General features: G+C 55.7%; 1 protein-coding gene across 12 annotated transcripts in view; it reads right to left on the minus strand.

Annotated features, from left to right (window-relative positions):
• Positions 1-12,716, minus strand: part of PPFIA4 (PTPRF interacting protein alpha 4) — a 55,207-nt gene that overhangs the window by 37,613 nt on the left and 4,878 nt on the right. For 10 of the 12 annotated variants that reach the window (XM_045456430.1, XM_045456435.1, XM_045456434.1 and 7 more), the window contains exons 2-5: positions 4,398-5,029; positions 949-1,050; positions 390-554; positions 16-90 (exon numbers count right to left, since the gene is read on the minus strand). In XM_045456430.1, coding sequence (XP_045312386.1) covers positions 16-90; positions 390-554; positions 949-1,050; positions 4,398-4,631 — 576 coding nt within the window. In that variant the 5' untranslated portion in view covers positions 4,632-5,029. Of the gene's footprint in view, positions 1-15; positions 91-389; positions 555-948; positions 1,051-4,397; positions 5,030-5,201; positions 5,302-12,716 lie in introns of those variants that run through there. The other 2 variants (XM_045456427.1, XM_045456428.1) reach the window with 2 other exon arrangements.

Below are 12,716 nucleotides of genomic sequence, written 5' to 3' on the forward strand. Positions count from 1 at the left end.
GGGCAGGCAGCTTACCTGCTGGTGGGCACCCGCCAGCTGCTCTTCCAAGGTGGTAACGCGCTCCAGGGCCGCTCGGAGCCGCTCCCGCACCTGCCCGCGGAAAGGAGAGATGAAGGAAGAAACAGGGACCCCACCGGACTCAGGCTGGAGGAGCCTGGGCTTGACCCACCAGCTTTGGGCATGAGGCAAAGCGAGGGACCTGCCAAGAGGCAAATTTCTGAGAGGGAACCCAAGAGGAGGGCCTGGAGATGAGGCCAGTGGTAGTGGTGGGCTGGGCCAGTTATGAAGCGAGAAGGCTGTTTTCCCCAAGCGCAGGATGCAGAAATCGCAGAGAAGGGTCTCACAGAGGCCCCAGGGAAGTGGGCCACGCGGTGGGCCAGGCTGGGTACCTTCTCATCCAGGGCCTTGTGGTGCTCAAACAGCGACTTGAGGGCCTTCAGCACCTCCACCTCACTGGAGACCCCCGAAGGTGACTGGGCCTGGCGCTTGACCACAGTCATCCGTAGCGACCGCTCATGGCGGGACACCAGGCACTCCAGATGTTCCAGAAGCAACTGGCAGGGAGCAGGGGAGGGCAAGAGGGAGGGCTGTGAGCATGTGCCCCAGGGGCTATGAGCAGGGTCCACATGACCACCGAGTGGACAGGAGCACAGCCATGTGCACTGCTGTTAAAACACCGAAATACTTCATGTTGGTAAATACCTGCTGCCCCAGTAGAACACCTGCCCCGAGCCAGCTGGCCTGGCCTCTCTCCCAGGACCCCGACCTTCCTATGACCACCCCCATCTACAGGTGAAAAGCCTAGCACCGACGGCTGGATCATTTGATCCCAGAACACAAGACAAAAAGACGTTAGGAAGGGGCGGGGGGTATGCCTGGCCCTGGCCATGCCAGCTCCCTTGGTCAAGGGGTCCACACACACATACACACACCAGGTCACCCACTTACCCTTGTGTTATTCCGCTCTGCTTTCAGCTCTGATATCTCTTCCTCCCTTTCTAGAAGTTGCTCCCGACACATGCTCAGCTCCCGGGTTAAGGTGGCAAATTCCTGAAAACCCCCAAGGCCTCTGAGTGCTTGGGGATTTGCCCCCTAACCGGTGTCCTGCACGCCCACATCAATGGTGGGATCGTCTCACCCGTCCCTTACTTCCAGCACCTGCCCCCAGAAAAGTCCCCATCCATCTGTATCGCGGGGCTGTAAACCGCAGCCAGCATGTACATCCCTAGAGGGGTCCACATCTCTGCGCCCTCCATGCATTCCAAGGATGTGTTAGGGTACCAGGGACAGAGGTGGAAACAAGAGTGAGAAAGTCACCGAATCTGCTTTGCAGGCCCCTGCCCCTCCAGCCAACAGCATAACCTGATTATGTCCTTCCTATTTTGTATTTCTATTTCCCCAACAACCCGATGACAGCATCCTTTAGAAACAGACGGAGGGGAGTCTCCCCTTATGGTAAGGTCCCAAGATACTAGTCAAGGAAGAGAGGGGGCTTTGAAGGGAGTACCCCGGGGAGCTCCCTCCCGCCCGCTCCCCAGGGCTTTGCAAGCAGCAGGTGGCTGGTGAAATAAGGATCCATGGACAGGGGAGCAAGACAGCCTGCAGACCTGCCCAGTCCGCCACTTGGCTTTAGCACACATCCTAGGGATCCCCACTCACTTACTCCAGGGCTGCATCCCGGGGCTTGATGGCAGGGCACTTGCACTGGCCTTACTGGGTAACCATGCTCAAAGTATCCCTTTGAGGGGCCCTGTTCCCACGCTGTCAGGCCCACACACCGTGAGACACCTTTTCAACCCACCCATCTGGGTCAGGACAAGCACACAGGGGTAAGAAGCTGGCCTCACATTTCCAGGTCCATCATATCCTATTAAATTAGACATAGGGGTGCCTCGGTGGCTCGGTTGATTAAGCATCCGATTCTTGGCTTAGGCTCAGGTCATGATCTTCTGGTTCTTGAGTTCGAGCCCCGCATCAGGCTCCACTCTGATAGCACGGAGCCTGCTCGGGATTCTTTCTCTCTCCCTCTCTCTCTGCACCCCCCCCTTGCTCATGCTGTCTCTCTCAAAAAATAAATAAATAAATACTAATAAAAACTAAAGTAGACATCACCTTATTCCAGAAAAGTTTTCAGAGAGGTGGCGCAAATTCTGTGGCTGCCCAGCGTCTGGGAGTGACTGAACGGTAGCTGCAGCCTGGTCCTAACCTAAAGCTTCCTTCACACACCAAGGAGTCATGACGGAAGGAAAAATTCCAAAGCAGTCCCCACTGATCACTTCAGATCAGGCAACAGGGGATAAGAAGGGCTGTGGGAAGGGCACAGAGACCCAGGGATGCCAGAGCCTGAGAAGTCTCAGACTTCTAACCCTGTTCCTGGATTACTGCTTTCTGTCAAGGCCATGGCCAAAGGTGGAAAGCCAGGCCTGGTGCCAGTGCTGCTCCACTCCTTAGTTTCCACACACATACACACACACACACACACACACACACACACACACACACACACACACACACTTGTACCCAGAGGCAGGACTCGGCACGCCCCCAGCCCCATGCCCTGACACCACCACCAGGGCTCTCTCCTCTCCCTTCCTGGGCTCCCCACCCCAGAACACCTGCCCTCCCCAACTCTAGCCCATCTGACACACTGCTGCCAGGATAATCTCCCAAAGCACGGCATTGTCTACAACGCTGAACATAAACTTCTTACCCTGGTTTTCAAGTTTCTTTCTCATGGTTTCTTTTCATATACCCTAAGATCTGGTCAACCTGGGTCTCCTGCTACATCCAATCACCAGCAAACCATCCTAATTCCACACCTTTGCTCAATGGGCTCCCTCCCCATGGGAAGCCCGACCCTCTGTCACCACCTGATGAAATCACATGTAGCTTTCAAAGCCCGTCTCAATGGATATACCTCCTTGGGACCCTCCAGACTCCCCAGTGGAAGATTCTCTCCCTCCTCTGAAAACTGTCTGGAACAGTGGTTAAGAGCACCATCTTAGAAGCCCATGGTTTAACCACAAACACCGTGGGCACCTACCGTGTACCAGGTCCCTGGGTACATACACAAGAAACACATAATCCCTGCCCTCCTGAAGTTCCCAGTGTGCGGCTGGAATCAGATCTCAGCTCTGCCCCATTAGCTGTGTGACCCTGGACAAGTCATCTAGCCTGTTTGAACCTCCAGCTCTATCTGTAAGACACAAGTAGAGGCCACCCTCATGTGTTGCTACAATGACCAAATGAGCCAACGCATGGAAAGCACTTAGCACAAGTCCACCAAAGGCGGCTACTTTTACCACCATTTCAACAACCCTTTGGAGCCCCTCTTCTCTTCCCCTGCTTGGTCTTCCGGTCATTTGGGTTTTTAATCCATCTCCTTTATAGCCTGTGGGCCCCAGGGCCAGGGACTGGCTCCTTCATTCTAGGGCTTGTTCGGGGCCCCATGCACAGTCAGCGGGGACCTCTCGTGCCATTTCTTCACCAGGGCTCCATATCCCTCTTGATGAAGCATCACAAGACTCTGCCCCCCACCACTTCTGAGCTTCCAGTAGGAGATTTCCGCAGCCCTCCTGGGTTCACCTCAGTTCTCCTCCCCACATGTGGGGAAAGAGCCTGGGGCTGAGTCAGGAGCCGTGTGGCTCCTCAGAGCTTCCTCCCCGGTCCCAGCAGCACCCTCACAGGCTGTGCAACTGACTAACCTCCTCGAGCTTCACCTCCATCGTTTGTAAAACAGAGACGATGGCGGTAACAGTACCAGCTTCATAGCTATGAGCATTTAGTGGGGCAAACCGCACACACAGTGCTTAGTACACGGAAAACAGAAATGATGACCATCGTTGCTAGTGGTAGTGGTGTTGATTTAGGAGCATGAGACAGGTGTCAAGACCCCTGGCTTGTAGGTTCAACTCTGCCTAGAATTTTCTATGTGATACCCGTTGTTTTTTCCATCTGTGCATTAAGAGGACTAGATGCTCTCTAAGGCTTCTCCATTTCCACCCTCTGTGATTCCCCACCCACCACCTCCAAGAATAGGGCACTGGTGAGGATCAGGCAAGGCGGAAGTGTCTTTCCAGTCTAGGGTGCCACCTGGTGGCCGCATGGGCTCACTGCAGTTGGCAGCTATGGCTGGGTTTTTCTCCCGCATCAAATTCCATCCATTTCTCCAGGTGAAGCCAATGCCAGGCTGAGGAGCTTGGGAGTGACAGGGAAAGGATTTATGTAGGGAGATGAAGGAAAGTTGAATGCTCTGTGAATTCCATTTGTCGATAGGCAAACAGATGCAGATAAGCTGAGGGCCCAGAGTGTGCAGGGCTCAGCAGGGCTCAGCAGGGCGGGGTGGGGGGGTGGAGAGGGGGGCAGAATGTGGGGAGGTGCAGACAACCAGGCCTTACCTGGGGGAGGGCGGAGTTAAGGTGGCGCTGGAGCTGGTCCCGCTCATGCAGGGCATCTTGGAGCCGGCTCTGCGTGGCTGCCAAGGTCTCCTGACTCTCCCGAAGGGACTCCAGCAACTTCTCCCGCTCATCCAGCATGTTCACCATCAGCTGCTCAAAGTTGGCGTCAGCATCGGCGCCATGGGGGGGCCCCAGGGGGTCCCCCTCGTTGATTGTGGGCATCACCTCACACATGGTGGGGGTGGACAGGGCCTTCTCAGCGTCGGGGGACAGGGGAGGGGTTCACAGGGTTGGCACCTCCAGGGGGACCCAGTGCATGGGTCTCAGAGCAGGCAGCGCCAGGTGAGTGGGCAGGTGGGCAGGGGCTTCTCCCATGGCATCAGTCGCTCTTGCTCTGAAAGGGGCCTGGTGCCCGGAGTGCCCCTGTGGAATGGAGCCAGAGGGCCTGGCTTAACCTCTCAGGGCTGGGGCTGGGTGCCCTATGTCCCCAGACAAGCGGGCAGCAGCCGAGTGTGGCCATGACAGGCAGGGAGAGCAGGGCTGGAAGAGGGCCCTTCCTTAGGCTGAGTGCTGGAGCCTGGCAGAGTCCCAGCTGGGTCTAGCGACGCCCATCGTTTCTGGAGGGCAGTGGTCTGTGGGAGAAGAGGCTGTGGTGAGGACCAGCTGAGGAAAGAAGGGCATCCAGGGGAGGGGATGGCGGCGGGGTGGGGGGGGGGGGGTGGGGGGGAGGAAACAGGACCTGGACCAGAACGTGGGGGAGGAGAAGGAGATGTCAGCACACGCCCCTCCTCCAGGCTTACTCACTCACTCGGATGGCGCCTTCCTTAGTTCTCCCAAGGAACGCACATGCCCGCTGCCGTAGCCTCTGCCTCCAGCTCTCCCCACCCCCCAGCTGTCAGAAGTGCAGCCGCAGTGGAGTGGTTCCCCACCCACGTGGCTCACTGGCCAAATATAGAAATGATTCAGTCAGTGGCAGGGGAGCAGCCAGCAGGCTGCCCAGAGTCCTCCTGAGACCCAGGGGTGGGAAAGTGAAAGGGGGGTAAATAGGGTCTCTGCCCCCACCATAGCCTTCCCCCCTGCACTCAGGCCAAGGTAAGCACAGAAGGGGTTAAAGGGCTCTAAGCGGGTGTGAACCCACACAGGGTGCACTATTAGGGTCACAGGAGACAAGGCCAGGGTACCTCCTACCCTGACCACTGACCCAGTACGGTTCCTTGGAAAGGCACGGGCTGGGCACTGGGTGGCAGAGAGCCCTGACCTGCTCCATGCCCATCATTTGGAAAAGAGGCTCCAGGGGCACCTGGGTGGCTCAGTCGGTTGAGCGGCCAACTTCAGCTCAGGTCATGATCTCGCGGTCCGTGAGTTCGAGCCCCGCGTCGGGCTCTGTGCTGACAGCTCAGAGCCTGGAGCCTGTTACAGATTCTGTGTCTCCCTCTCTCTGACCCTCCCCCATTCATGCTCTGTCTCTCTCTGTCTCAAAAATAAATAAACGTTAAAAAAAAAATTAAAAAAATAAAAAGGAAAAGAGGCTCCAGCTCAAGTCGCCCCTCCTCCTGAAACCTGGCAGAGAGCAGGCTTCCGTTCTGAAGTCATGGCCCGCGACTTCCGTGTCGGAGCAGGAACTGAATGATGCGAAGGAACCCACGGTCAGGTGGGGGTAAAGGTGTCAGTCTCCCGAGGCGTGCGGGCCCCTGCGCATGGCCGGGAATCTTCTCCCACCATGTAACGGCCCATCGCTGCCACTGCCAGCAGGCTGGTTTCCCTGCTGGGGAACATGTGCCCAGCCTGGCCTCGAGAATACCTTGAGCCCGGCGCGGGGAAGCCCGGTGGTCAGAGCAAAGAATGGTGTGCCAAGGAAGGCAGCGTGCAGCTGGGGATTCCTCTGCCATTGCCTTCCAACCCCCCTGCCCACTGCCAGGAGGCCACTACTTTAATCCGTTTCAGAAGAGCTCTTGCTGCATGAGAAACAGGATGTGAGGCAGTCAGCACGGTAATGGGCACACACAGGAGATGCTCTCTAAATGATGTTTTCCTTCCTTTCCCTCCTCTTACCATCTGGGGGACACAGGGACTGCGTCTTGTCCACCCCCCGCCCCGGGTGGCAGACTGGGCAACAGGCAGACCGGGACGATCAGGGGAAAGACAGGAGGTATGAGGACCCGATGTGAGGAAAGAAGTTGGACGTTGGGCAGCCCCCAGCCTGTGGCAGGGCTGAACCCAGCAGGGAAACCAGAGAAGGACCAAGCCTCTTCTACCTGAACCCACCTATCATCCCCCGCTTGCCCCCCCCCCCTCCCAAAGTACTCATGATCCAGGCAGAAATGGGAGCAGCAAAAGGGAGGCTGGGGAGGAATGTGGGCCTAGATCAGACACAAGCTAGAGCGCCAGCTTGAGAACTCCTGAGCTCACCCCCACAGTCCTTCCCAGGGGGCCCAGGAGTTCAGGCAGGCATGTGGGTACGCCCACACACACACACACGCGTGCACGCACACATGCATACAAGCAGACGCGGAACCATGGGGACCTAGGACATACACGTGTGGCCACACACATGCTCCCAGACCCAAACTGGACACAGACTCTGATCCAGGGGATCCTTTCCCCAAGCTGGAAGCCACCGTGGAGGGCTGGGTCCCTAGCAGCTACAGAGGTCAAAAGTAGCACCCTGGTCTGCACCCTCCCAGCCCAACGTCCCTGCCCCACAGAGCAGATGGGAGTAGACAGGAGGGGCTGCTACCCCAGGCTTGCCAGAAGTGCCAACTCACTAATGCCAATAATAGCGATTCCTCCAATTCTCCCTCCCACTGTGCCCACGACCCTCACCCCGAATGCTCTAATCTGTGAGGCTGAAAGACCACAACCTCTCCAAACTCACCAGCTGCCAGGACCTCGTCCCCTCCCACTCCCCCATCCCACTCCAAGAAGAAATGAGAGAGAAGTGAGGGTCCGGCTGGGGAAGAGGCTCCTTGTGACAGAACCTGTCCCCGGAAGAAGAGTGTAGTGCACTCAGGAGCTCAGGGTCCTGGGAACAGCCTCAGTCCAACAGATCCCCAGGCATCCTGCAGTGTAGTAAGAGAGGAAGGAGCCCAGAGCCGGGACTCTGGACACCTCGGGTGCAGTTCTGCCACAGACCAGCCGGATGACCTTGGGCTTGTCGCCACCTACTGAGAGCTCTGCTGTAAGATGGAACCCACGACCCTTGCTCTGCCCACCTTCGAGGGATGAGATCACAGATAACACAGAGCTGGGAAAAGCAGAAAGCACCCCATGATTGCAGGGGCGTGTGAATTACCTTAGTAGAGGGCAAAGGCAGGCCTGTGGGAGGGCTTGTCCTAGCTCCTACGGAAAAGGGGCTGGGAGGTTCTCAGGAAGGAAGAACAGACCTCAGGCTGCCCGCCGGGATGTGCTGGCTATTTGGTCCAGCTTGGCCTCCCCCAATCCTCCTGGTCTTTCTGGCAACTGAGAAGCTGGCTGCCCCCAGCCTTTCCCAGCCTCCCTCCCAACCAGGTGCCAGGTAACCACTCCACTTCCGCTAGTGAAATGGCATCACGTAGAGCAGGTTGAGGATGAGCCCAGAGGGCGATGCCAGGCAGATGCCCCGAGATGACTGGCCAGGACCCCCCTACCCTGCCCCCACTTGTGCAGCTCGGTGAACAACAGCCAGGAGCTCTAGGGCAACCGGGTCGGGACACCTGGCTCCTTCTGGCTCCAGGGCCAGCTTTAAATAGCGCAATTATCATCTCAGCCTAACAGAAGCCTCTTCAACTCCTGCACAATTTCTAAGTAACACTCACAGGTCCTGATTCAGAGGCGACAGCTACCAGCCCCCAAAGTGAGCATTTGAGGGGCTTTGCCGGTGAGGAGTACGGGCAGGCTGTGACACCGAGGAAGAAGGCTCCAGAGAGAGCAGGCATGAGTGTGAGTGCAAGTGTGTGAGTGTGTATGGAGGGGTCAGACCCACACCAGGTGTCTGGACTCATAAACACAGAAGAGGCAAATCTGAGGCCTCTCTGGCTTTCCAAGAGTCACCCCCCCCCCCCCCCCATCTCTTCCCAACAAACAGAAGGGCTGTGCACTTGACTTGGGTCTGATGCTCTGGCTGGACACACACACACACACACACACACACACACACACACACACGGGCTAGCTCCCTACTGCCCTACCAGATGGCAGGCCCCACCATGGTGAGGGAGCTCATCGAGGGCAAAGCTGGTGGCCCTGTAGAGGCCAAAGGATTAGGGCAAAGCTGGCTGGATCTGTGCCCAAATGTGAGTGGGCCACGAGCTTGGCCAAGAGGGGGCCTCAGGGTGAAGCCCCTCAGAGCAAGGAGGCAAAAGAGGAGGGCCGTGCTCCCTTCCTTCCCATGCTCCCACTCAACTGGAGGAAGGGGAGGGAGGCGGTCCTCTAGGAAAATAATACTGATTATGATAGCAGCTCTGACGTATTCGATACCAGGCACGGGGCTGTCGGTTAACATCTATTAACTTACTTCCATCCTCACAATTCCTCACGAGGAAGACCCAATTCTTCCAATTCTTCCCAGTGAGAACTGGGTCTCAGAGTCATGTAACGAAGTCTACGCAGCTGGCAAGAGGAAGAACTAGGATTCGATCCCGGTCTGTCTGACTCCAAGGAGGAGGGGAAGGCAGTTGAGAAAGGGAAGACAGGCCATGACTCCTTTGCCATTTCTCGCCCTTGTCCAGGGACAAGGCAGCCTAGGGACATATCGCCTTGGCTTCCCCCACCCCCGTGCCCCCTGGGGAAGGCCTCTGCACAGCAGCCACCATGGTCACTTGCCCATTGGAAGTGACTCATTTCCAAGGCCTCATCCGCCACCCACCTGAAGCCCTCCCCCGACCCCAGATGCCCTAAGGACTCCAAACCGAGCTGTCAACAGTCCCCTGAGCCCCACACCCCACACCACACTCCCGCAAGAACTACAGAAACAGCCCTCAGCTCCCCTCACCCTTCGGGGTTTTCAGATACAATCCTCTGAATGAAGTCCAGCTGCCCACCTCTCCTTCCCTCTAACCCAGAAGCTTCTCCTCCCTCCCCCCTCTCCCTGTTCAGCCCACCACCCCAGAAAGCCTCACCCTCACTCTTCCTCTCCCCCAAGAGCCCAGTGAGTCTCCTCCCCTGCTACTCCCTACCCTGGGGTCATGCTCCCAGACCCATCATGTTGCTCATCAGCTTCTAGCATCTCACCCAGCCTGCCTCAGTGGCTCCTTCCATGTCAGTCTAAGGCACTTCCGCTCACCCTTCCAAGCCCATCTCAAACACTATTTCCTCCATGGAGCCCTTTCTGATTCTCCTACAGGTAAGACTGGCCCTTCGATGGACCCGGCACGGCCCTTTCTTTATACCTGTCTCCGTGACACATCATCGCACCTGAATACTCTGGGGTGAGAACCATTTCCTACTTGTCTTTGGATGCTCCAGCCAGGGGTCTAACATACATGGAACTGAACAGATACGTGTGGCAGAGTCATTTCTGGACAGACCATCGCTGACCAAGTTCAAAGAAGAGGAATTCCAAAAGAGTGAACACTGGCCCAAGGCCTGGGAGCAGGTTCCTTTCTCTTGCCCTCTGAAAAGTAAAGCTTCTTGAGAGCAAGACAGGCGCCCCTCCTCCCTTGCAAGACTCTGGAGCAGGCTTGATGGGCCTGATTGCCGGCTCCCCCACTGACCACACATGCGACTCTGGAAAGAGACTTCATCCGTCTGAGCCTCGGTTCCTCATCTGTGAAGTGGGGAGGATAGCCAGGCCCTCCTCGGGCAGCCGATATGTAGATCACTGGCGTTAATGCACCCAGAGTGCTGAGGTCATTGTCCAGCACATGGTCGGTGTTAACTCTTAGCACCCCAGGCCGCTAAAGCACCTCAAGGCAGGGCTCACTCTAAGCACAGTAAGAAAACTAAAAATCCATGTCAGCCACAGGAAGCCATTCCCAGAGAAAAACCCTTAGAAAAGCTCTCCTGACAGTTTCTCACTGCTGACTGGCTACATGTCCCTTCAAAAGCATCCAGTTCTCCGGGCCCCCGAAAAGACCGGCAGTGAGACTATCTCCCTGGGCTTCCAGTTTCCAACTCTGGAAAATGAAGGTCAGAACACAATACACTCTACTGATCTTATAGGCTGTCATGAGGGTCCAAGGAGATAAGAGACAGAAACTATTACGAGGAATAAAACACCCTACCCAAGTGTCAGTTAGCACCCACTGCCAGACCCAGGCACTCTCCTTCCTAATGCTGGGTGCACTCAGATAGACGCAGGGAGCGATGTCTCTATCTGGCAGGTTCCCCAAGCCTGTATCTGTGAAGCCCATCTCCCCAGCGGCTCCCCAGCAGTCAGGTATGGGCCACCTTCTTCCCAAGACACGGCCTATCGCTTAGGTGAACATACAACTTACCGTCCAAACCAGGACCTTCTTTCTTTTTTTATTATTTTTTTTTTAACATTTATTTATTTTTGAGAGAGAGAGAGAGGCAGAGAGACAGAGAATGAGTGAGAGGAGGGGCAGAGAGAGAAGGAGACAGAATCCGAAGCGGGCTCCAGGCTCTGAGCTGTCAGCACAGAGCCCAACGTGAGGCTCGAACCCACGAACTGCAAGATCATGACCTGAGCTGAAGTCGGATGCTTAACCGACTGAGCCACCCAGGCGCCCCAAACCAGGACCTTCTTGAGAATGAATGGAGGCACTGCTAACAATCACACCAGGACATGGGTGTGAACCAGGCTACCCTGGACATACCTGGCTGCATGGTCACCCTCACTGTCACCACCCCAGGAAGACTAAGTCAAAGGCTAGTGGGGAAAGAAAGACTGTGAGTCTCCTCTTCTAAATACTTCCTCTTCTAAAATACCCAAAAGTATAGCCATCACAACTACCTCTTTAAATGAAGACAGGATTTAGAGACTATGAGAGAGTACCTTTAGGGGCAGCCCAGGAGGAAAAAGGGCACAGAGGTGGGGCACCCGAGTGGCTCAGTCAGTTAAGCGTCCGACCTCAGTTCAGGTCATGATCTGGCGGTTTGTGAGTTCAAGCCCCACATTGGGCTCTGTGCTGACAGCTCAGAGCCTGGAGCCTGCTTCGGATTCTGTCTCCTTCTCTTTCTGCCCCTCCCCACTTGTGCTCTGTCTCTCTGTCTCTCAAAAATAAAATAAATGTAAAAAAATGTAAATGTAAAAAAAACAAGTTGCTAAAAGCGTGAGCAGGGAAGGGGCAGAGAGAGGGAGAAAAAGAATCCCAAGCAGGCTCCTCGCTGTTAGCGCAAAGCCCCACATAGGGCTCGATCTCGTGAACGCTGAGATCATGACCTGAGCTGAAATCAAGAGTGAGGTCTGATGGAGCCACTCAGGCACCCCCGAGCTCCCTTTTCTTAATTTAATCTCGTCAGCTCCAAATCCGTCACTGTGGCCGACCACCTGATTAAGGTTTCATGTGCATAAGAGGGTTCCAAGTCTAAAAAGAGGTTAGAAAAACCCTGGGCTAAGCACTGTCTACAGGAGACCCCTGCCAAAATAAACACATGTTCCCTCAGAGAGTCAGCACGTCAATGGCGCACAGCAGTAAAGCTGAGAAGGCTACCCAGGTGGCACTGGGGGCCCACCAACTCTTTCCCACATTCTGAATGTCTCACAGATCATACGCTTGCATAAAGCAAAACGTAAGGCTGGGCCACTGCACACAGCACATACGTGGCTTTGGCTGAACTTCCATCATCAGGTTCGGTAACCCGGGCCAAGTTCTGCTAAGCAGAGCCAGTGTTTAACACTCGCAGATGTCCTTAAATAAGGTTTGCAGAAGAAGAAACAAAGTAGTAAGTGTGGCATATCTGGGGAATAAGAAATCTCTCAGAACTAGGGTCCCTGTAGGACACATAGGGTTCTTCTGGTGTTGAAAAAAAAAAAAAAATGCTCAGAAGCCTCTGTATTGGTAGATCAGCCCATCTGATTAGGGAGCTGTCACACCGCAGAAAACAGAACTTCCCGGGGGGGGATCAGGGACACAAGACGGAAGTGCCGTCAGGCACCAGGGCACGAAAGGCCCAGAGCACTCAGAACTGCCTCCTAAAGTGCGCGTGTGTGCGCGGGCACACAAGGGTGTGAGAGGTTATGAGACAGAGGACGTGTGTGGGGACCCGTGTATCTGTGCAATGCTGTGTAACAGTCATGAGAACGTGTGCTGTGTATGTATGGCCATGAGAGAGTGCCCACGTGTAAGAGTACGGTCGTGAGGACAGGGTCCTCTCTGAGAGCACGTGCGTGAGACAGTGCATCGGTATGTGTAATGGTGAGACAGATTGTGTGTGGTC

Source organism: Leopardus geoffroyi, chromosome C3 (genome assembly GCF_018350155.1).
Source record: "Leopardus geoffroyi isolate Oge1 chromosome C3, O.geoffroyi_Oge1_pat1.0, whole genome shotgun sequence".
Lineage (NCBI taxonomy): Eukaryota > Metazoa > Chordata > Mammalia > Carnivora > Felidae > Leopardus > Leopardus geoffroyi.